The sequence below is a fragment of the Staurois parvus genome, unplaced genomic scaffold (genome assembly GCF_062004578.1).
Source record: "Staurois parvus isolate SC_StPar_1 unplaced genomic scaffold, SC_StPar_1.0 ptg000011l, whole genome shotgun sequence".
In the NCBI taxonomy this organism is placed as follows: domain Eukaryota; kingdom Metazoa; phylum Chordata; class Amphibia; order Anura; family Ranidae; genus Staurois; species Staurois parvus.
In genome coordinates, this window is record NW_028317807.1 from 4,161,597 (window position 1) to 4,185,825 (window position 24,229).

The 24,229-nt window shown below is 45.6% G+C and overlaps 1 protein-coding gene across 1 annotated transcript in view; it reads left to right on the forward strand.

The window, feature by feature from the left end:
- Nucleotides 1-962: 962 nt before the first annotated feature.
- The window catches only part of LOC149473720 (aldehyde oxidase-like), a 168,571-nt gene continuing 145,304 nt past the window's right edge, over nucleotides 963-24,229 (forward strand). Inside the window, exons 1-2 of the mRNA XM_089670221.1 lie at nucleotides 963-1,043; nucleotides 4,096-4,153. Coding sequence (XP_089526347.1) covers nucleotides 978-1,043; nucleotides 4,096-4,153 — 124 coding nt within the window. The 5' untranslated portion in view covers nucleotides 963-977. The remainder of the gene's footprint in view (nucleotides 1,044-4,095; nucleotides 4,154-24,229) is intronic.

A 24,229-nucleotide genomic window follows, 5' to 3' on the forward strand; every position in this document is an offset into this window, starting at 1 on the left:
TTTAAGTGGGAGAACTTGCACAGTTGGTGGCTGACTAAATACTTTTTTGCCCCACTGTATGTAATATGTAATGATTGGACTGGGCATTAATTATTGGTCAAGGCTTAAAATGTAACTGGATTTAGAAATGGCTATATCTATGTGTATTATATATCATTTTCTTAGCTAAAATAATTTAAAGTGACAAAAAGTCACAGATACCAGTTTTAGACTTTCACAGGCAGAAAAAACAAGTATGCTTAAGCCCTGGTTCACACTGATGTGGTTCAGAATTTGCAGCTTTATTGTGAATTCTGCACCGCATCAAAATTGCAGCCAGTTCATGCGAACCACTGTGGGTGTGTATGTTAAGTTAACAACACCCTGAAAGCGGTCTGCAAAATGTGGTGCGATGTGCAGAATCGGATCGCATAGGTGTGAATACCTATGCGATCCGATTCTAGTGCGGACCAAAAAAGGATCCTGCACATTTTTGATGCGGGTGTGGTGTGAATAGAGCCATACACATCACATGTGATTTGCACAGGAATGCGGTATGGTTCCTGTGCAACTCACATGCACCGCACATATGTGAACCCACGCTCAATTTTCTGCCTGGCTTTCTAGCCCTTTGAGGACCAAGGGACGTATTTGTCCCATGCTTTTAATTGCCTGTATCATCTGATTAAGAACTTAAAATACTTTTTTTTTTTTGTGAGTCAAAATATTAGTTCTTATGAACAAATAGATCTAGCTTTTTGCCAATTATTTCATGAAATGGCTTAGTTACAGCAACTGAAGTGTACGAACTTTAAAAAAAAAAAATTGATTCTTTTGGTGTTCCGTAATCTTATGGTCCTCAAAGGGCTAGACAGCATGCTCTGACTCTTTTCTTGTGATCTCTGTCCCCTCCCAATATTTCACCAACTAGAAAATTAGACACAGCAGTGTGCTGCTTCCAATTACCTTCTGGGATCTTGAGCTGCAACTACAGCTGGATGTCTGCAGCCAAGAGTCAAGGCATGGAATCAGATGAACTTATCTTCTTTGTGAATGGCAAGAAAGTAAGTATAAATGATCGCTTTTGTTTTGTTAAATTATTGGCTTAGGTTAAACATAAGAGACATTTGATAAGATGCCACAAATATTCTTAATTTCACCAAAACACTTTCTCAGAACAAATCATGCAGGTTTTGTAAATAAAATGACAATTTTCTGAGCAATGCAGTTGACTTTTGTTGGGCATGAATACTCCTTTAATGTTCATCTTCTTTTTTTTTTTTTTATGCAAATACTACATTATTTTCTTTCCAGATTAGTTGCATTACTAGTGTGAACATGTAAATCTTTTGTTACATGCTATATTATCTTTGTATATTTGACAGTTAGGAAGCACATTTGCTCAAACAAAATTAAGTCCTGTATATGAAACGCCAATTTAAGTTTTTTTTTTTTTTGTTTTTTTTTTATGAATTTATTAACCTACATTTATTTAATCCAAATAATAAATATATATTTTAATGGTTGCACTTTATAGTCATTTTTCTTTTTCTCCAGTTAAAACTGCATTGATGAGTTCTTTAGTACTAGTTCAGGACTCCATGGGATGAGTCTTTTTAAGGCCAGTTACATCCAGAAGCGATCTTCAGTTCTTAGCTGAGTGTCAATGTGTATGTTGGCTTCTTGTACCTCCCAGAGATTTCACAGGTGAAATATTCCCTCAGTGTCTCTTTTCTTTGTGTGTTTGGTTTTTTTTTTTTTTTTTTTTGTAGCTTCCCAATCCTTTGGATGTGGTGGCTGCATTAGTTTTTTTCTTTTTTTTTTTTTTTTTCTTTTAGGCTTTTTCCCCCTCTGTTTTCACTTGGTGAGCCAGCCAATAACACACCTCCAGTGCCTACACTCTGGATGAAGGAGTAAAAAGACACCTTTTAGGCTCTGTTCACACCTATGCAGTTTGCTCTTTGTCAGTTTTTGAGGTGCTTTTCACAGTTCGTTTTTGCCATGATCTGCGTTTTGTTTAGCCCCCCCTCCCTTTTTTTTTTTTGTAAAAAAAACACAAACGTGGCTAAACACTAATGCAAAAACACTGAAAACCTTGTGTTTTTAACATGACTTTGCACAGCTAATGCTACCATCGTTATTAAAACATGTGCATGGAGCCGAACCATTGAACAAATTCTGTATCAATTGGCTGTGATACCTAAGCTTCAATCCGCTCGGCACATGTGTGAATCAGCCCTTAGGAGTCCCAAGACTCATGATATAACTCATGATCTCTTCTGTCTGAGTAGCAGGCTGTGGGCATTATTATACATAGTAACAAGAATTCCTCCTGAAATACTGCTGCTTTGTATTTGTAACACAATAATTGTGTAACATGATTAGTGGAAGGCACGGAGCCTTTATAAAAGGGTACATTATTCATGCTTGCCTAGGGCAGCATACAACCTTACCCTAGGTTTACACTGAAGTGTTTTGTGTTTTGCAGAAATGCAGTACAGTCCACTTAAATTTATTTCCTATGGGACAGGTTCACTTTTTTGGAAAGGGTCAGGGACTTTGTTTAATTCAAAACATTGCCATTTTGGTTCAATAGACTTCAATGGGAACGCTGCAGAAAAGCACGTATTGCGTTTTTGCTGCTTTTTTGTTTTTTTTGTTGTTTTTTTTTTTTTGTTTCTTTCAAAATCTGCCTAGCAACAAGAGAAAGGGAAAAAAAATGCAAAAGCATCAAAAACGCAAGTGCAAAAAAACACAACACAATGCAGAAATGCCTCAAATGCAACCTGCATAGATGTGATCCTAGTCTTAAAGGATAAGTTCACCATTTGGAGACATGTTACATGTTCCACCTGTTAGGGTGGAACATGTAACATGTTCCCTCTCCTGCAGCCTTTCTCTGACCCCCACCCCCCTTTTCTGGGATCTTTTCCCTGCACCCGCTGTCACAATTTTAAGAATGTGGGGCTCATGGCCATGTCATTCATTCAGAGTTCTGTGAATGAGTGGCTTGAACCAGGGGCGGACTGACAACTCATGGGGCCCCCGGGCAATAGGGGATCATGGGGCCCCTGTGTCCTTGCCCAAACTCAAAAAAGCCTATTTTCTTTTTTTTTTTGGGGCCATAGGCTGTAACCAGCGTTTTTTTTGGCTGGGGATAAAAACCCAGAGCTAGTGGGTTTATAGAGGAGTTTTTTGGTTTAAGCTGTAAAAACACTCTAAAGCTGAAAAGCGCAGCAAACTAACATTTTTGGACTTTTTTTTTTTTGCTCAAAAAAAAAAAAATGCAAAGGTGGCTAAGCGTTAATTGGAAACACTGAAAAACTTGTGTTTTTTAACATGACTTCATTATTATTATTTATTATTTTTTTTTTTCCCCCTCTTTCTTCCCCCTTCCTCTTGGTCAGAACAACATTATAATAGATTCATGTGAATGTTGTCAATTTTGTTTCAGATTAGAATCTTCTTATGTATTGGACATGAAAACAGCTCCAGCTAATGTCTTGAGGAAGTGGAAAAAACCCAGAAACATGTAGACAGGAGCTAATGTCTAGTATACATTATTTACATCTGTTTTAATATTGGATTTCTATGGTTTATGAACAAAATTTTTATGTTTTAATGATACTGGTAAGGTATCTTCAAAAACCCATTATTTTCTCTTGAACGTTGATACACTTTTTAAAGTATTGGGCCAATGGTTCTATTGCAAGGAAAAAAGTAGAAGAGATGGGGGGGCAACCTCGCCTTGTACCTCTGAAGATTTGGAAGGTTATTGATTTGATTTTGAAACTATCTGATAGGTTACTAGTCGATGTTCCATCCTGGAGGTGGAGGCATAGCGTTTTTTGGGCGGAATACATTTTTTAAAATTTGGACAACTAGAAGGGTATCTTGTTTTATTACCTTTCAGATAAACTTGTTTAGTATGTCTGAGTTGCTTATCAATTTTATCAACCAATACAAGGTTAAGATTGGGCTTGGCTTGCTCCAGTTATATTTTATTATGTATAGTGGGGTTACTCCTAAAGATGCTTGCCTTTCTGAAGACTATTTTTTTATGTGTTTTGTGTCACAAATATTTTTCCAGCTTAAATATTTATTTCTGCACCACAGATAACTGAACAGAATGCAGACCCAGAGGAAATGTTGCTGCCTTACCTGAGAAGAAAATGTATCCTTGTGTCCTTACAGTAGTAATTCAAAATCCATAACAAAGGACAGATCATTGGGCTTATCAGTGATGATCAGATATAAATATTTGATCTATATGCCAATGTGTTGATTGTGCTGACTTTATCATGCTGTTATTTGTTTCATTTGAGCTCTATTCACAATGGGATTGTAAATACTGGCCTGGCACTGCATGTTGATTTCTGTGAGGAAAGTGCTTGGTAGTATATATGGGCTTCTGCAATTAGAGCTGAATGGAAAATCATAAAATGCAATAATCTCTTCCTTAAACACTGTGTGTGTGTGTGTGTTCCAATAAAGTTCAGTCTGAAACCGTACCAATAAAATAAAACCAATTATAGGCTGGCCTCTTCCTAAAGCCTATATTGTTCTGACTCCGACTACAAGGCCATAAATTTATCTCCAGCCATGTATACAGCTATACCACGTGGCGCTGAATTTATCCCTTGCATCGGGTCAGACAGTATAACCCAATGAATAAACTCGCATGTTGAGGAAACCCATTCGAATGTTCCATTTAATGGAGAATAATCATAGGTACAAAAACTTTAATGTTGTAAGCCTCATGGAAGATGCATTCAGGAAGATGGGATACAGTGGAATGATTACAGGGAGAGGCAGGGGGAGGAGTATACACAAGTATGGTGAGAGAGCTCAGCTTAGACAGGAGATGGCTTAAAGACAGAGCATTCATGGCTAGTTATTATAAGCACTTTGTTCCTATGTTGGCCCCCTTTTTGATGTCATTGTTCAATGATATTTTGCAGGGAAACCGGTTTCCTGAGGAGAAGCTTTTGGCTAATATGTCCCTGTTACCTAAACCCTTAAAAGATCATCTTCTACCTCAAAACTATAGACCCATCTCAGTGATGAACAATGATCTTAAGATATTTAGCTGTGTTTTGGCTGATAGATTGGCACCTATAATCTCCTCTTTGGTCTCCTGACCAATCAGGATTTATCCCAGACAGACTTATCACAGACAACATACATCTCACATTAAATATTATTCAGGATGCTAACCTACACTCTAAAGAAGTGTTGTTGTTGAGCCTAGACATCAATAAGGCCTTTGATAGTGTCCTCTAGCCATATTTATTTTCACTGTTGCAGAAGATGGGCTTCAGTGACGAATTTCTGACTGGTGTACATGCTCTGTATGCCTCTCTCCAAACAAGAATTAGACTCCCAGGCTGCAACTCTTACTTTATTACACTGGGCAGAGGTACCCATCAGGGCTGTCTCCTTTCATCCTTACTATTTGTGCTAGTTTTGGAACCCTTGGTAATTGAATTGAACACACCCAGATATTTCAGGATACCCACTTCTAGTCTCCCAATTTAAATTATGTATGTATGTAGATGATGTTATGCTCTTCCTTACAAACCCGTTAGCAGTGGTTCTTAACCTGGGTTCGATCGAACCCCAGGGGTTCGGTGAGTCAGTCTCGGGGGTTCGGCGGAGGTGACCCACACCCGACTCATGATTTGTGATGACATGCCCAGTGGTCGGCAAGCCGCGGCTCTTGTGTACCGGGCGCCCGCTCCCCTCCCTCCTCTCGGGCGGCAGGGACTCAAATGCAATGATTGGCCAGTCTCGCTGCCACTCACATCCTGATAGCCAGTGATTGGCTGTCAGGATGTGTGTAGGCAGGGCAGCGTGACGAACGTGAGAGGAGCTAGGCTCCTCTCACAGTCCGCCCTGAAGACTGGAACGGCGCGGGAATACAGCGAGAGGAACGCGCGGAGCAAAGGTAAGTGAATTGACACAGGGGGGACTTAATATGGGGGATGAATTAATATGGGGAATGAATTACTATAGGGGGGATGAATTACTATGGGGAATGAATTACTATAGGGGGGATGAATTACTATATGGGGGATGAATTACTATATGGGGAATGAATTACTATAGGGGGGATGAATTACTATGGGGAATGAATTACTATAGGGGGGATGAATTACTATATGGGGGATGAATTACTATATGGGGGATGAATTACTATATGGGGGATGAATTACTATATGGGGGATGTATTACTATATGGGGGATGTATTACTATATGGGGGATGAATTACTATATGGGGGATGAATTACTATATGGGGGATGAATTACTATATGGGGGATGTATTACTATATAGGGGATGAATTACTATATGGGGGAGGAATTACTATATGGGGGAGGAATTACTATATGGGGGATGAATTACTATATGGGGGATGAATTACTATGGGGGATGAATTTTCATACCGTTTGTTACAACATATCTTTGCGAGCAATCCTTTTCGAGGATGCTGGACATAAAGACGAAGAAAAGGAACAGACTTTGTTGCGAAAATGACATGAGAGTGGCACTTGCCAAGGTAATGCCGCGCATTTCTGAACTGGCCTCTGAAAGACAACAGCAGAAGTCACACTGATTTGCGGTAAATATTCATTATTTTGTTTTTGTGTGAAAATCATGTTTTAATGGTTTTGTTCTTTGTTCTTAATGGTTTTGTTCATTTTGTGCACCTATGTATAAATATATACCTATGTTTTGAATTTTAAAAATCATATTTTATTTTTCCAATTAAGAAGGGTTCGGTGAATGCGCATATGAAACTGGTGGGGTTCAGTACCTCCAAAAAGGTTAAGAACCACTGCCCGTTAGTATCATTGCCTAATTTATGCACTTTATTGAATTATTATTTTCCATATCTGGTCTTGCTGTAAATTTTACTAAATCAGTTGTCATGCCTATCAACTATCTGCCCTCCTGAGGATTTTTTTATTTGCACTAACATACAGTTCCTCAATTTTGAGGAAAAGCTTTCAGGGAGTGTCTCCTTCTTCAAGGGGACATTCCCCAAAAGCTTGTCCTCAAAATTGTATGTTAGTGCAAATAAAAAAAGTATCACGGACAGTACTCAATTGTTTCTGTCGCAAATGCACTAATACAGCTACAATCACCTCATGGAAAATGACAAACTTTTTTTTTTTACTGCAAAATGCTACCATGCTTATCAAATTCCTTGGGGTGTCTAATTTCCAAAAAGGGGTCATTTGGGGGGGGTTAGGTGCTATCCTGGCATTTCAGGGCCTCCGAAACTGATAGGTAGTCTGGAAGTGTAATGAGGAAATAAAGTCCTTTTAGAAGCCTGAAGGTGCTTATTGGTACCCCCATACACGGGAGAAGTAGCAGAATGTATTTTGGGGAGTAATTCCACATGTATCCATGGCATGTGTGAGCAGTAAATTTAAGTGACAATTTTGTGTAAAAAAAAAAAAAAAAAAAAAAAAAAAAAAATTGTCATTTTCCAAAAACTTGTGGTAAAACAATTCTTCTATTAATTCAACATGCCTCTCGGCAAATAGTTTGGGGTGTCTACTTTCCAAAAAGGGGTCGTTTTTGGGGGTGAGGGCAGCATTAGAAGTTTATGCCACACATCATTCACTCTTCTAACCACCTGAAGATTAAGCCTTTTCTGACACTTTTTGTTCACATGAAAAAAAATCTGTATCTTTTGCTAGGAAATTAAATCCCCAAACATTATATATATTTTTTTTAAAGCTGACGCCCTAGTGAATAAAATGGTGGGTACTATTTTTTTAAGGCACATAGTATTCGCACATGCGATTTTTCAAAAGCAAATTTTTTTTTAAAACACATTTTTTTACTTTTGATGCACAAAAACACAATATATTGGCCAATTATTTGGTAAAATATAATGGTATGCCTAGTAAATAGATACCAAACATGACATGCTTTAAAACTGCGCATGCCCTGTGCAATGGCGACAAAGTGCAAAAATTTTTAATATCCATAGGCAACGCTTTAAAAGCCTTTAAAAGCTACAATTTTAGATTTACAGAGGAGGTCTAGTGTTAGAATTACTGCCATTGATCTGATCCATGGCAATACCTCACATGCTACTGTTCTGGCTCAGACTACGAGGCCATAAACCTATCTCCAGCCATGTATACAGCTATACCACATGGTGTTGAATTTATCCTTTGCATCGGGTCAGACAGTTTAACTCAAACTCGCATGTTGAGGAAGTCAGATGAGGAAACCCATTTGAATGTTCTGTTTAATGGAGCATAATCATAGGTAGAAAAAGAGGGCTCTTCTTAGACAGGAGGTGACAACTTAACCGCTTGCCGCCCTGCCACTGTGTATATACGTGTGCAGGGCGGCAGTGGAGCGCAAAACCACGTTTAAAAACGGGTTCCACGCTCCCTACACTTTCGCCGGCAGGGGGGGCGCGCGCGCGCTCCCGTCGACCCGCGGGTGACACTATTTGATCCAGGAGGGATCAATCATTAGATTTCAGCCAGTGATTTCTGGCTGAAATCACATGATCGGTCCCTGTCCTATCCTGTCCTGTGTTCACATACACAGGTGTCAAGGTCCTACCTTTTCCCTGTGGTTATGTTACTTCATGTGCTGGTGTCCATCTTGGATTCTGCTGTGCATGATGGGAGACCTTTTATGCCTTCAGGTTTCTGTGGTCCATCCTCCAGAGGGGTGTGGCTGATGACATATAAGCCTGTGGCCCGCACATGCTCTTTGCACTTGTGTCTTGTGTCTTTGTGTTGCTATTACTCTGTTCTGACTCTCGTGACTCTCCTGGTATCTGATTCGGCTTGTCTTGACTATTCTTTGTATTCTCCTTTGATCTGACCCTCTGTTGCTGAACCCGGCTCGTGACCTGTGATTCTCGTCTGCTGTCCTGTACTGTTCTGTCCTGTTGTTGTTGACCCCGGCTTGTCTGACTACTCTTTTGTCTCTTCCACCAGCTACACGCCATTGGCGGCGGCCATTACCGCAGCTGAGGTGTCTCGAGGGCCGCGACCTGGTTCCTGGCTGCGTCAAGTCCATCCCCACCATCAGGGGCCCTGGTGAAGGGCAGCCTGGGACTTAGACTCCGCGCCCTGAGGGATTTCGGTCTGTGGGTGGTGGTTGTCGTCAGCCAGTGCGTTACATTGTTAGGCCTGCCTGTCCGTTCCTCAGCTCCTGCCCTGACATTACACAAGTGCCATGAACCTTGACGGTGCAGGCACGCCTTCGCTCCCAATGCTAGTCGCCAGACTCGATCAACAGGATCACCTGTTGGATCGGTTCGCTCAGGCGTTGCAAACTCTGCTTGCACGCACCGCGCACCTTACTCCTGGTGTTATTAGGCCGGTTGTCGCTCCGGTGGTCGCTTCCGCTGCTGTTCCGCTTGCTGTGCCTACCACCGCGGCTGATGCGGCACCCGCGGTGTCCAGAGGTATGACCGGTTCTGCCCCTCTTCCACAGCGCTTTGGGGGTGAGCCGAGTCAGTGTCGTGGGTTCCTCAACCAGGTGGGTATTTATTTTGAATTAATACCCCACGCCTTTCCGTCTGAGAGGTCAAAGGTGGGGTTCCTCATCTCACTACTCTCAGACAAGGCCTTGGCCTGGGCAAATCCCTTATGGGAGAGGAACGACCCGGTGATTCAAGATTTTTCTGGTTTTGTCGATGCCTTCCGTAGGGTATTCGACGTACCGGCTCGTTCCGCCTCGGCGGCCAAGCTGCTCATGACCATGCATCAGGGTTCACGGACCGTGGCCGAGTACGCTATAGAGTTTCGTACCCTGGCGGCAGAGGTCGGTTGGAACAATGAGGCTCTGGTGGCTGCGTTTTCCCATGGTCTTTCTGACTCATTGAAGGACGAGATTGCAGCTAAGGAACTGCCTGTGGTGTTGGAGGAGCTCATCTCTTTCCTGATCCTGATTGACACCAGGCTCAGGGAGAGGCCTTCACTCAAGGAACGCCTGCGGAGGCCTTCCAATCGACTGGCACCTGCGTTTTCTGTCCCACCCGTTCCTCCCTCTCCTCCCACGCCTCCTGGGGATAGCTTGTCTGGTGGGGAACCCATGCAGCTGGGGTTTGCTCGCCTTTCCGAGGGGGAGCGGGCCGCTCGGCGTCGGGAGGGTCGCTGCCTGTACTGTGGCCTCGGTGGGCACTTTCGGCAGTCTTGTCCGGTCCGTCCGGGAAACGCTCGCACCTGAGATCATGTCGGGGACAGATCTTGGGTGGAGTTTCCTCGTCCCCGGCGTTCCGCAAGGATAAGCCACTGATCACCGTGGTCCTTTCTTGGACAGGGGGCTCGGTGACGGCCCAGGCGTTGGTAGACTCTGGGGCCGGTGGGTTGTTCTTGGACAGCTCGTTTGCTGCGCAGCACTCCATTCCCCTGCAGGCTCGTGCTGCCCCATTGGTTCTCGAAGCAATAGATGGCAGGCCCCTGCAGCCGCCGCAGGTTACCCACGAGACCCTGCCAATAGAGGTAGCCATTGGGGCTGTTCACAGGGAGTTGGCCTGTTTTCAGGTGATTTCTTCCCCACACTATTCGGTGGTTTTGGGGTATCCCTGGCTCCAGAGGCACAATCCAACCTTCAATTGGCAAACAGCCGAGATTCTCTCATGGTCTCCACAGTGTGGGGCCGGGTGCATCCGGGGGCCGGTTAAGGTATTGTGTGCCTCCTCGGACTCTGCGTTGCCCACCGACTATGGGGAATACCGGGACGTGTTCGATAAGGTACGCGCTGGTACCTTACCACCGCATCGTCCTTACGACTGCGCCATATCCCTGCAACCCGGGGCCACTCCTCCACGTGACAGGGTGTACCCTCTCTCGGTTGCGGAGAATAAGGCCATGGAGGAGTACGTGGTGGATGCGCTTTCCCGGGGGCACATTCGTAAGTCTACTTCCCCAGCAGGAGCGGGGTTTTTTTTCGTAAAGAAGAAAGGTGGGGAATTGAGGCCCTGCATCGATTATAGGGGTCTCAATCGGATTACCATTAAAAATGCATATCCAATTCCTTTGATTTCTGAGTTATTCGACCGCCTTAAGGGAGCAACGGTCTTTACCAAACTCGACCTTAGGGCGGCGTACAACCTCGTACGGATCAGACAGGGGGATGAGTGGAAGACCGCGTTTAACACCAGAACTGGGCACTACGAATACCTGGTGATGCCCTTCGGATTGTGTAATGCGCCCGCGGTCTTTCAGGAATTCATAAACGATGTCCTTCGTGATTTGTTGCAGCAATGCGTAGTGGTTTACCTGGATGACATCTTGGTTTACTCTACCTCCATGGAGTCCCATGTCCAGGATGTTAAGCAGGTGCTGCAACGATTGCGTGAGAACGGACTCTTTTGTAAACTCGAGAAGTGCGAGTTCCATCGATCCCAGGTTGCCTTTTTGGGCTACATAATTTCCGCGGAGGGATTTTCCATGGACCCTCAGAAGGTTGCGGCAGTTCTGCAGTGGCCTCGTCCCAATGGTCTTCGGCCCATTCAGCGCTTTCTGGGTTTTGCCAACTACTATCGGAAGTTCATCAGGAACTTCTCCACATTGGCAAAGCCTCTCTCTGACCTAACCAAGAAGGGGAGTAACCCTCACGAGTGGCCATCTGAGGCCATCAGAGCTTTCGAGGCTCTGAAAGCTGCCTTTGCTTCAGCTCCGATTCTTTCGCATCCCAATCCTGGGTTGCCCTTCGTCCTCGAAGTTGATGCTTCCGAGACGGGAGTAGGGGCTCTCCTGTCTCAGCGTCGGTCACCCGATGGACCCCTACTTCCCTGCGGGTTCTACTCCAGGAAGCTTTCCTCGGCTGAGTGCAACTACCAGATTGGAGATCGGGAGTTGTTGGTCATCATTCTGGCTCTCAAGGAATGGAGGCACCTGCTCGAGGGTTCCGCGGTTCCGGTCCTCATTCTTACCGATCACAAGAACCTGACTTATCTTTCGGAGGCCAAGAGATTGGCCCCCCCGCCAGGCCAGATGGGCTCTGTTCTTGTCACGCTTCAACTATGTGGTTTCATATTTGCCTGGTTCCAAGAATGTCAGGGCTGATGCGTTATCACGGCAATACTCTGAGTTGTCCAGGGAGGACTCTGAGCCAATCTCACTTATACCTCCAGATCAGATCCTGGCTGCCATTCGCACCAGTCTGACCTCTCCCCTTGGGGAGCAGATTTTGGCGGCTCAAACTGATGCTCCTCCCGGGAGGCCGGAGGGTAGATGTTTCGTACCCGAGGGTTTGCGCACCCGCCTGCTGCGTACCTACCATAACGCCAAAACTGCCGGGCATCCAGGGAAGAACCAGCTGTGTTGGGTCGTCTCTCGCTTATTCTGGTGGCCAACCCTCCGTGCCGACATTGCCTCTTATGTAGCGGCATGTTCGATCTGTGCCCAGAATAAGTCTCCACGGCATCTCCCTTTGGGTCTTCTGCAACCCATTCCCAATGGGGAGCGTCCTTGGTCACATCTAGGGATGGACTTTATTGTAGACCTCCCGGTGTCTCGGGGTCATACGGTCATCCTCATGATCGTCGATCGGTTTTCCAAGATGTGCCATTGCATTCCACTCAGGAAATTACCCACAGCGCAGGAACTGGCCACGGTCTTTTCCAGGGAGATTTTTCGCCTGCATGGGTTACCTAAGGTGATTGTCTCAGACCGCGGGAGTCAGTTTGTGTCCAGATTCTGGCGTGCCTTCTGCTCCCAGTTGGGTATTAGTCTCTCCTTTTCATCAGCCTACCACCCGCAGTCCAATGGGGCTGCGGAGCGTTCCAATCAGGCCTTAGAACAATTCCTTCGGTGTTATATTTCAGACCATCAGGATGATTGGGCCGATCTCCTGCCGTGGGCAGAGTTTGCCAGGAACTCGGCGGTCAACTCCTCCACCGGGATGTCTCCCTTCATGGCCAACTATGGGTTTCAACCCGCGGTATTACCTGAGAGGTTCTCACCACAGGACATTCCGGCTGTGGAGAACCATCTTGCTGCCCTGCGTTCTTCTTGGGGGCAGATCCAGAGGGCCTTGAGGGACTCAGCTCAGCGCCAGAAGTTCCAGGCTGATCGCAGACGGTTGCCCGCTCCTTCATACCAGGTCGGCGATCGGGTGTGGTTGTCTACTCGCAACCTCAATCTTCGGGTGCCCACACCCAAACTGGCTCCCCGTTTTGTCGGCCCTTTCCGCATTCTCCGCAAAGTGAATCCGGTGGCCTATGCACTTGCCCTTCCGTCTGGGATGCGGATCTCCAATATCTTTCATGTTTCCCTGTTGAAACCTCTGATCTGCAATCGCTTCACTACCTCTCTTCCTCGGCCCCGTCCTGTCCGGGTTGACGGTCATGAGGAGTATGAGGTGAGCCGGATCCTGGACTCTCGATTGGTGCGCGGTCAATTACAGTTCCTGGTTCATTGGCGCGGTTATGGTCCCGAGGAGCGTTCCTGGGTTCCTTCCGCGGATGTCCATGCTCCTGCCCTCCTCCGCGCTTTTCATACCCGCTTTCCTCAGAAACCTTTTGTTGAGCCGCGGAGGGGGAGGGGCCCTTGAGGGGGAGGTACTGTCAAGGTCCTACCTTTTCCCTGTGGTTATGTTACTTCATGTGCTGGTGTCCATCTTGGATTCTGCTGTGCATGATGGGAGACCTTTTATGCCTTCAGGTTTCTGTGGTCCATCCTCCAGAGGGGTGTGGCTGATGACATATAAGCCTGTGGCCCGCACATGCTCTTTGCACTTGTGTCTTGTGTCTTTGTGTTGCTATTACTCTGTTCTGACTCTCGTGACTCTCCTGGTATCTGATTCGGCTTGTCTTGACTATTCTTTGTATTCTCCTTTGATCTGACCCTCTGTTGCTGAACCCGGCTCGTGACCTGTGATTCTCGTCTGCTGTCCTGTACTGTTCTGTCCTGTTGTTGTTGACCCCGGCTTGTCTGACTACTCTTTTGTCTCTTCCACCAGCTACACGCCATTGGCGGCGGCCATTACCGCAGCTGAGGTGTCTCGGGGGCCGCGACCTGGTTCCTGGCTGCGTCAAGTCCATCCCCACCATCAGGGGCCCTGGTGAAGGGCAGCCTGGGACTTAGACTCCGCGCCCTGAGGGACTTCGGTCTGTGGGTGGTGGTTGTCGTCAGCCAGTGCGTTACATTGTTAGGCCTGCCTGTCCGTTCCTCAGCTCCTGCCCTGACAACAGGGCAGGATATGATGTCATTCTTCTCTGCCTGGACACATTCCGTTCCAGACAGAGAAGAAGACATCCAAAAAGTGAGTACACAAGCACTACACTACAGTTAGAACACTCTAGGACACATTTAACCCCCTGATCGCCCCCCCCCTCCAGTTAACCCTTCACTGCCCTGTCACCAGTGTTACTGATCAGTGAAGCGATTTTTACTGATCAGTGTCGCTGGCGACCTCCGATAGAGTTAGCGCCCCTCCCAGATAGCGCCAGATTGCCCGCCAGTACACCAGTAATCCCGTTTAACCCCTTGATCGCCCCCCCCCCTCCAGTTAACCCCTTCACTGCCCTGTCACCCAGTGTCACTGATCAGTGAACCAATTTTTACTGATCACTGTATCAGTGTCGCTGGCGACTTCCGATAGAGTTAGCGCCCCTCCCAGATAGCGCCAGATTTCCCGCCAGTACACCAGTAATCCCGTTTAACCCCTTGATCGCCCCCCCCCCAGTTAAACCCTTCACTGCCCTGTCACCCAGTGTCACTGATCAGTGAACCAATTTTTACTGATCACTGTATCAGTGTCGCTGGCGACTTCCGATAGTGTTAGCGCCCCTTCTAGATAGGGCCAGTTTGCCCGCCAGTACACCAGTAATCCCGTTTAACCCCTTAATCTCCCCCCCCCCAGTTAACCCATTCACTGCCCTGTCACCAGTGTCACTGATCAGTGAACTGATTTTTACTGATCACTGTATCAGTGTCGCTGGCGACTTCCGATAGAGTTAGCGCCCCTCCCAGATAGCGCCAGATTGCCCGCCAGTACACCAGTAATCCCGTTTAACCCCTTGATCACCCCCCCTCTCCAGTTAACCCCTTCACTGCCCTGTCACCAGTGTCACTGATCAGTGAACCAATTTTTACTGATCACTGTATCAGTGTCGCTGGCGACTTCCGATAGTGTTAGCGCCCCTCCCAGATAGCGCCAGTTTGCCCGCTAGTGCACCAGAAATCCCATTTAACCCCTTGATCGCCCCCCCCCCAGTTAACCCCTTCACTGCCCTGTCACCAGTGTCATTGATTACAGTGAACAGATTTTTACTGATCACTGTATTAGTGTCACTGGTGACTTCCGATAGTGTTAGCGCCCCTCCTAGATAGCGCCAGTTTGCCCGCTAATGCACGGGATTTTTTTTACCAAAAACATGTAGCAGAATACATTTTGGCTTAAATTTATGACTAACTTTGAGTTTACGATATATTTTTTATAGCTGAAAGTAGAAAATATTGTTTTTTTTCAAAAGTTTTGTGGTTTTTTTGTTTATAGCACAAAAAATAAAAAGCGCACAGGTGATCAAATACCACCAAAAGAAAGCTCTATTTGTGTGAAAAAAAGGACGTAAATTTCGTTTGGGTACAGCAACAGCATTGCATGACCGTGCAATTATCATTTGAATTAGTGCAGCGCTGTATAGCAAAAAAAGGCATAAATTACAGCATCTATACGATAGTTTGTAGACGCTATAACTTTCACACAAAGCAATCAATATACACTTATTGGGATTTTTTTTACCAAAAACATGTAGCAGAATACATTTTGGCTTAAATTTATGACTAACTTTGAGTTTACGATATATTTTTTATAGCTGAAAGTAGAAAATATTGTTTTTTTTCAAAATTTTCGTGGTTTTTTTGTTTATAGCGCAAAAAATAAAAGGTGCACAGGTGATCAAATACCACCAAAAGAAAGCTCTATTTGTGTGAAAAAAAGGACGTAAATTTTGTTTGGGTATAGCATTGCATGACCGCGCAATTATCATTTGAATTAGTGCAGCGCCAAACAGCAAAAAAAGGCCTGGTCATTAAGGGGGGTAAATCCTCTGGGGCTCAAGTGGTTAAAACACAGAGCAATAATAAGCAAGTGATGGTCACAGAGAAATAATAATAAATCAAATGGTGTAACACAACATATATTGCCCACCTTATCTATTTGCTCTGAATTGCCATTATATTTCAGTGAAAAGTGTTCATGGTCTGATCCAAGTGCAGATTAGGGGTTGCGTGATAAGTGTGTTTTAATTTTATACTAACAGTAATGAAACTACAGATCACGGGGCCCATGGCAAATCTTGATGGGACCCCCCCTCGGGGTAATTAATCTCAACACAAAGTATGTCTAAATCAAGGACAGGTAGTAGTGGAGCTGTTATCGTAGTCAGTACAATACTAGGGACCAGTACTGAGGACTGAAGATGTCAGGGAACAGCAGGGTATCAGCAGAGTGACATTAGTTTTCCAGCCAACAGTAGCTCACCAGTCCTTCCCCCTTTTTTTTTTTTTTTTCTCCCCCCCCCAGCATTTTAGATCTCAGGGCCTCGTGTATATTCTAAGTCTTCCCATCCCTTGCACCACCACAACCAGCAAGTGAATATGGTGTAGCAGTGAGTAAAAAGAGAAAAAAATAAGTTGTAGCAATAATAATGACCATCACAATATTTCATATTATACGCTGGTACCCAATTAGTCTATAACTCTAATACACACTTTTTTTTACACAATGGGCTTTATGCAGTTACAGACAGCTGTCACCTTTTTAGCTGTGGAAACAGGCATACAGGGTTAATTTCAGTGCTGGCTAGCATGACCAGAGTTTCTGCAAGCAATAAATCTACACTAAGACTTCAAAACAAGTTGTCTTTTCTGCGCAGACTGCAAAGGGGATCTAGTGATAATTCTGAAGACTCATGTATATCTGATGTCAGCACTTCCTGATTGTAAATATCAGAGGATACAGAGTCGGTGCCAATAGCAACCTCTTCAATCCTTAATGGTACAGTATTAGATTTGTGTTATCTTCAATGCACACAGATTTTCTATGTTTAAAATGCATCATAACAGTTGTGTGGGATGGAATGGGCCACTGCTTATTTCTGTCTCCCCAGCCAGCAGTTTCCAGCTCCCTTGAACTTCTACACATAGCATTGTTGTGAGCTACATTTAGATGTAAGACCTATTAAATATAAAGCTACGCCTGTAGTAATAATAACATTAAACATTTTTTGGAAAATTATATATGGCTGATGTTGATGGTTTGAACAGAGCACTCTATAGCCAAAAGCATTCAAGCCTTTTTCTTTTTTTTCGTCCAAGTTTATCAGCTATTAAACTATCCTTAAGATAAAACCACCCCTATGAAGGGTTCCTAGTAACTCCTAAATGTGTTAGGCATTTTATTTGATACCAGTAAATGCCTTCACTACATCCAGTACCACCAAACATATATACCATGAAATAGAATCAGGCACCCTTCACTTTTTTTGCTTTAATAGCATGGAAATCCATTGAGTTGTAGGGTAGTCAAAAACAAGCACCTATATACAACCTACAATATAAGAAGAAACTGAATACCACATATGGCCTTCGAGACACTGATACACCCCTGATGTAGGAAGAACAAACGGCAAGGTGTAGATGCCACATATTTTAAGTGCATTATATTTTGTAAAAAAGAGATACTGTATTTTAGCTAATAAAGTCATTTCTCTACATTAGTTTTTTTTCTCAGTTCCAGGAAATATACTAAATACTATGTAGTACAAATTCATAATTTATGAATTTGGAATAGCCGACAAAGCGCAAGACTTGGTTAATGCTGTTACATGGTATTTAATCTTATTGCAGAACACAGCTGACTTTCCGCTATCTGGGTAAATGCAACTTTTAGATAGCAGCACTGCAATGCTTAATCTAATATATTAAAGCTACTGTCTATTAATCTTTTCTAAATTTTACTGGTGTTTTGTTTCTATGTATGTTTATTAATCCCAAGAGCAACCAAAAAACCCCTCCAAAAATATAAAAAAAAAAAAAATCAACACTCCAATTTTAAAGTCGCTTACACCCTTCACACACTCCTTAATGGAAGCTAATCAACACTACTCTGTCCTCTTACTCCTCAACCTTTCTGCGGCCTTTGACACAGTTGACCACCCCCTCCTCCTTAACAAATACACTCCCTTGGCATCAGAAACTCCACTCTCTCCTGGCTCTCCTCCTATGTATCCCAATGCTCCTTCAGCGTTACCTATAAAGCTGCCACCTCCCCCTCTATGTTGGGGTCCCCCAAGGCTCTGTCCTCGGGCCACTTCTCTTCTCCATCTACACCTCCTCCCTTGGCAAACTAATACACTCCCATGGCTTCAACTATCACCTCTACGCAGATGGCACGCAAATTTACCTCTCCACCCCTCACCTCACCCCCTCATTCTTCGCCCGTATTACTCACCTACTGAACAACATATCAGACTTGATGTCGCTCCACTTCCTCAAACTGAACCTTTCCAAAACCAAGCACCTAATTTTCCCCCCTGACCGCACCCCCCCCCCCACCCTCTCCATCATGACCAACAACGCTACCATCAGTCCCACCACGCAAGCCAAGGTTTTAGGTGTCATCCTAGACTCTAACCTGTCCTTCCAACCCCATGCCCAATCGCTGACTACCGCATGCAGGTTCCACCTCCGCAATATCTCCAAAATACGCTCGTTCCTAACCCCAGACACTACTAAACAACTTGTTCACTCCCTTATTATCTCATGCCTACTGCAACTCCCTTCTCACCAGCCTACCCCAAAACAAGCTATCCCCGCTCCAGTCTATCCTGAACTCAGCAGCCAGACTCATCCACCTTACCAACCGATTAACTTCTGCCACACCCCTCTGTCATTCCCTCCACTGGCTCCCGATTGCCCAACGCATCAAATTCAAACTACTAACACTGACATACAAAGCCATTCATAACACTGCCCCAAACTACCTCACCGATCTGATACCCAAATACCACCCTACCCGTAATCTTCGCTCCTCGCAAGACCACCTACTCTCTAGCTCCCTGGTCTCCACCTCCCACGCCCTACTGCAGGACTTCTCCAGAGCTTCTCCTATCCTCTGGAACTCGCTTCCCCAATCCATCAGATTGTCCCCTACCCTCCTCGCCCTTTTAGGTGCACCCTGAAAACCCATCTCTTCAGGGAAGCCTACCCCACCCTCACCTAACAGCCAATCCCCTCCACTCTTCACTCCATTCCATCCCCCACAGCCATCTCCTCCTGTATCACCATCCACTACCTCCTAGACTGTAAGCTCGAAAGGGCAGGGCCCTCTAACCCTTGTGTATTGTTTTGCTACTGTATTGTCTCATGTCTTGTCCCCCATTCTAATGTACAGCGCTGAGCAAACCCTTTGGCGCTATATAAATACTCTATAATAATAATAATTGTGTCTCAAAATCTGAAATAAACGTATTAGTACAGCACCTCCCTACTACTAATCCTAAAAACCTCTTGAAAACCTCATCACAAACGTGATCAAAAATATGTATAAGAAAACATAAATATTAAAAATATATATGCTCAAAAAAAGTCCCATATATAACTGGATATTTGTTGATGCTCCTCCAGACTTTCACCACTTCACATCTTGATAAAACATAAACCAATGTTCCTCCACCAACACCCAGATTGTGTTTTCACCTGGAGCTTTTTGACCTTACATTTTATAATGTTTTGGTCATACAGTGCGTGTTTCCTCTTAATGGGACTGATGGAATGAAGATTCCCCAGGTGGTTCTCCTTCTCCTGCAGCAAACTTAGAAACTTGTGTCTCCTTCTCCTCCTCTTTCCAACATTTCATTAAAAAACATAATAGGCAGAAATAGTGCTTTATCGTTTATAACACTTTATTAAAAGATAAAAATACCTCAGTTTTTGTGCTAGACCGCACCAGATGTAAACCACACAATAACAATCTCCTTCAGTATCCTTCCTCTAATCTCGCATTGCGTTGTGACGTTAGCTAGCCCCTCTACGCATTACACCACAGGTCACGTGGCTTCCTCAGGGGGATATTCTAAACTGACTAAAGCATTTTAGAGGAAAGTCTTGTTAGTATAAGAGCAACTATCTTTATCTCCAAGAGAGATGAATCAACTCTCCAGGTTTAGGGCCTCGTTCACACAGCTTCCCACATCCACGATGGCGGCACTGGGGACCCAAAGATTGGTGAAGACCCAGCATGGGCGAGGACAGTTGTAAGGGAATTTCTGTATGGCGACTGCCGTGTGCAATATCACGCATAGAAATGAGCATGGGTGCATTGCTAATAGAAATGGGCATAGGCTTGCGCATGCACGCAAGAATGGGCGGGAGCGTGCCCATTTTCTGGCACCAGATGGACTATTTAAAGGAGGCTCTCACTCTGTCAGTGCTGACTGGTCTTTAGATAATTCCATGTGTCCTGCTGTATCCTGTGTGTATCCGTTAATGACCTAGCTTGCCATTGACCTGCTCTTGGATTCTGTTTATGCTTCTGCTCATCGGTTTCTGATCCTGGCTTTCTCCTGACCTTGCCCCTGTCTGATGTTCCGGTTTCTCATCACTTGCTTGTTGCTGACCCTGGCTATTACTCTGACTACTTTTCCTGCTCCAGTTTGGCTCTACAGTCCTGCCAAGTGCTTGTGCTAGCTATCCATTATATCAGCTCCGGTTCTCCCTGTGTCCTGGCCTCGCGCTTATCAGAAGTTCCGGCAAGCCACGTACCCAGATTTTGCATTTGCAGTGGATTCCCTCCTTAACCTCAGCTGTGTTAGGGACCTGCCGGCGGTAGCCTCTAGCGTTCCGCAGACCGGAATTCCCCAAGGCACGGAGTCTAAGCCCCGACCTGCTTGTTCACCAGGGCCCCTGATGGTGGGGATGGACTTGGAGCAGGCCGGAACCAGGTCGCGGCCCCTGGGTGCACCCAGCTGTGGTAGAAGCGCTTGCCGGAGGTGTACAGCAGGTGAGAGCCTGATGTGAGGAGGTAGAAAGAGCAGAGTCGGGCAGGCTGGGTCAGTAGCGGTGGAGGCAGTATGGTACAAAACAGTAGACCAAAGGATAAACGGGTCACAAGCCGGGTTCGGTAACAGAAGATCAAAACGTGTGGAATAAGACAGGAGAATGGTCAGGCAAGCCAAGGTTCAGAGCAGGAGACAATCAGCACATCAAAGGTTAGGCAGGGTCAGCAACAAAGCAATCTAATCTTCAGGAACACAGGATACAGGTAAGACCATACGGCAATTAGAGCCAGACCTGACCTGTTTTAAATAGGACGCCCTGTGCCCTGATTGGTGCCAGGCGCGCGTCCACGATCGCGAGTGCGCCACTGAATTCGCAGGTGCCTAGGTCCCAATGCTCGCACGCTAGTGCGACCGGGCACACCGCGCATGCGCAAACCCGTGCACGATAGTGACCAGGTCTGGGGTCCCTGACATTGCCCCCCCTTAGGGGCAGCCTCCGGATGCCCACCCAATTCCTCCTTTGAGGCTGGTTGTGAAGGAATTCTCGCATCAATCTGGGAGCATGGACATTTTGAGCAGGTTCCCACGAATTCTCCTCTGGCCCATAGCCCTTCCATTTAATGAGGTATTGAGTTTGACCACCCCTCCTCCTGCAGTCCACAATTGCCTCTACCTCAAATTCCTCTTCCCCATCAATGTCTATGGCTTCTGGAGGACTGGATCTGTGATCTGAGAAAGGATCAGGTACTGTGGGTCTCAATAACAACACATGGAAGACGGGGTGTATCTTAAGGGACCCAGGAAGTGCTAGTTTATATGCCCCTTCATTGACCTTACATTCTACTTGAAAAGGCCCCACAAATTTGGGTGCCAATTTCCTAGATGGGCATGCCAGTTTCAGGTTGGTTGTTGCCAGCCAAACCCGAGCCCCAGGGTGTATAACCATTTCCCCTTTTCTCCTTCTGTCAAAAAACTTCTTGCTCTCCTCCTGGGCTCTAGCCATTGTTACCTGTAATAACTTATTGGTTGTGAAAAAATTTAGGGTCTCTTGGGCTGCTGGGACTGAGTTCTCTGGAAAGAAATCTGTCAGGAAAGTAGGGTGGAACCCGTAGTTGGCGAAAAACGGGGATTGATTGGTGGCAGAATGGTTCGCATTATTGTATGTAAATTCCGCCATTGGCAGAAGTGTCAGCCAGTCGTCTTGCAGAAAAGACGTATAACATCTAAGATATTGCTCGAGTGTCTGATTGGTCCGCTCTGTTTGCCCATTAGTCTGTGGGTGATACGCTGAAGAAAAAGACAATTTGATCTCCAATCCCTTACATAAAGCCTTCCAGAACTTGGACGTGAATTGGACTCCCCTATACGAAACAATATTTTTTGGCACTCCGTGGAGTCTCACTATTTCCTTAATGAAGACCCAAGACATCTTGGAAGCGGATGGTGTCTTCTCTAGTGGAAGAAAGTGGGCCATCTTAGAGAGGCGGTCCACCACCACAAAAATCACGGTGTGATCCTGCGAAGGTGGTAGTTCCACGATAAAATCCATGGAGACCATGCTCCAGGGCCGGTCAGGTATTGGCAAAGGTCGTAGCAGGCCCCAATCCCTGTCTCTGGTGGGTTTATTCCGATTACAGATTGGGCAAGTTCTGACGTACGCTTCACAATCTTTGGCCATGCTTGGCCACCAAAACATGCGTCGTGCCAATTCTAGGGTCTTGTGTATCCCAAAGTGCCCCGCCAATGGATGGTCGTGACAGTAACCTAAAACCAAGGTTTGAGCTTCTTTGGGTACCAGGATCTGTTCCCCCCCTCCACAAGAGACCTTCCCTGCTCTGTATTGGAATTCCCGGTAGATCAGGAACTCTGGTGGCAGCAGCCTGTAGTTTGGACAGAAGCTCAGACTGGAGCAATAAGAAGCTACCCGCCGGTAAGATGGTATCCAGTTGGGGTGTTTCTTTACGGTCCTCCAACATCCGAGAGAGAGCATCCGGTTTTGTGTTTCTAGACCCAGGATGATAAGTAATGTGTAGGTTAATCCTTGCAAAGAATAGTGCCCATCTGGCCTGGTGTGGTCGGAGGTGTTTTGCTGTCTTCAGATACTCAAGGTTCTTATGGTCGGTATAGACCAAAATGGGGTGTAGATCTCCTTCTAACAGATACCACCACTCCTCTAATGCCGCCTTAATGGCTAAAAATTCCCAATCCCCAATGTCATAGTTTCTGAGGGGGAGAGCTTCCTAGAAAAGAAAGCCACTGGGTGCATTAGTTCCTTGGCCCCAACTCGTTGTGACAATACTGCTCCTACAGCTACTTCTGATGCGTCTACCTCTAATATGTACGGTAACGACGCATCAGGGTGACTCAGGATGGGAGCTGTTGTGAACAGTTTCTTTAAAGCCTCAAAGGCAGCCTGGGCTGCAGGGCTCCACTGAAACGTATCCCCGCCTTTGTGAGGTGAGTGATGGCCGCTACCAGGCCTGAGAAATTCTTTATAAATTTTCTATAAAAATTTGCAAACCCGATAAACCTCTGAACCCCATTCTTATCCTTGGGGGCTGGCCATTCCAAGATTGCCGAGATTTTCTGAGGGTCATAGCGATCCCAGTGGTGGAGAAAATGAGACCCAAACACGAGATACTACTCTGTTCAAAACTGCATTTCTCAGCTTTGGCGTAAAGCCCATGCTGACGGAGTCGCTCCAGCATGCTCCTGACACGCTCCCGATGTGCCTCCAGGGACGAGGAAAAGATCAAAATGTCATCTAGGTACACAATTACAAAGATGTCCAGAAAATCTCTAAAAATATTGTTCACGAAATGCTGAAAAGTGGCCGGCGCATTACATAATCCGAATGGCATAACTAAACATTCAAAATGCCCGAACCGAGTGCGGAAAGTCATTTTCCACTCGTCCCCTTCACGAATACAGACCAGGTTATAAGCGCCCCTGAGATCGAGTTAAGAAAAAATGGAGGCTGTCTTCAATCTCTGGAACAGCTCAGGGACCAAGGGAAGGGGGTAGCGGTTCTTGACTGTGATTTTATTTAAGTCCCTATAATCGACACACGGCCTCAGGGATTTGTCTTTCTTCTCAACAAAAAAGATCCCTGCCCCAGCCGGTGATGTGGAAGGGCGGATAAACCCCTTCCGAAGGCTCCCATCAATATATTCCCTCAGTACCCCCAACTCTCGTTCTGACAGGGGAAAGATTCGGCCGAATGGTATTTCAGAACCCAGGAGAAGATCA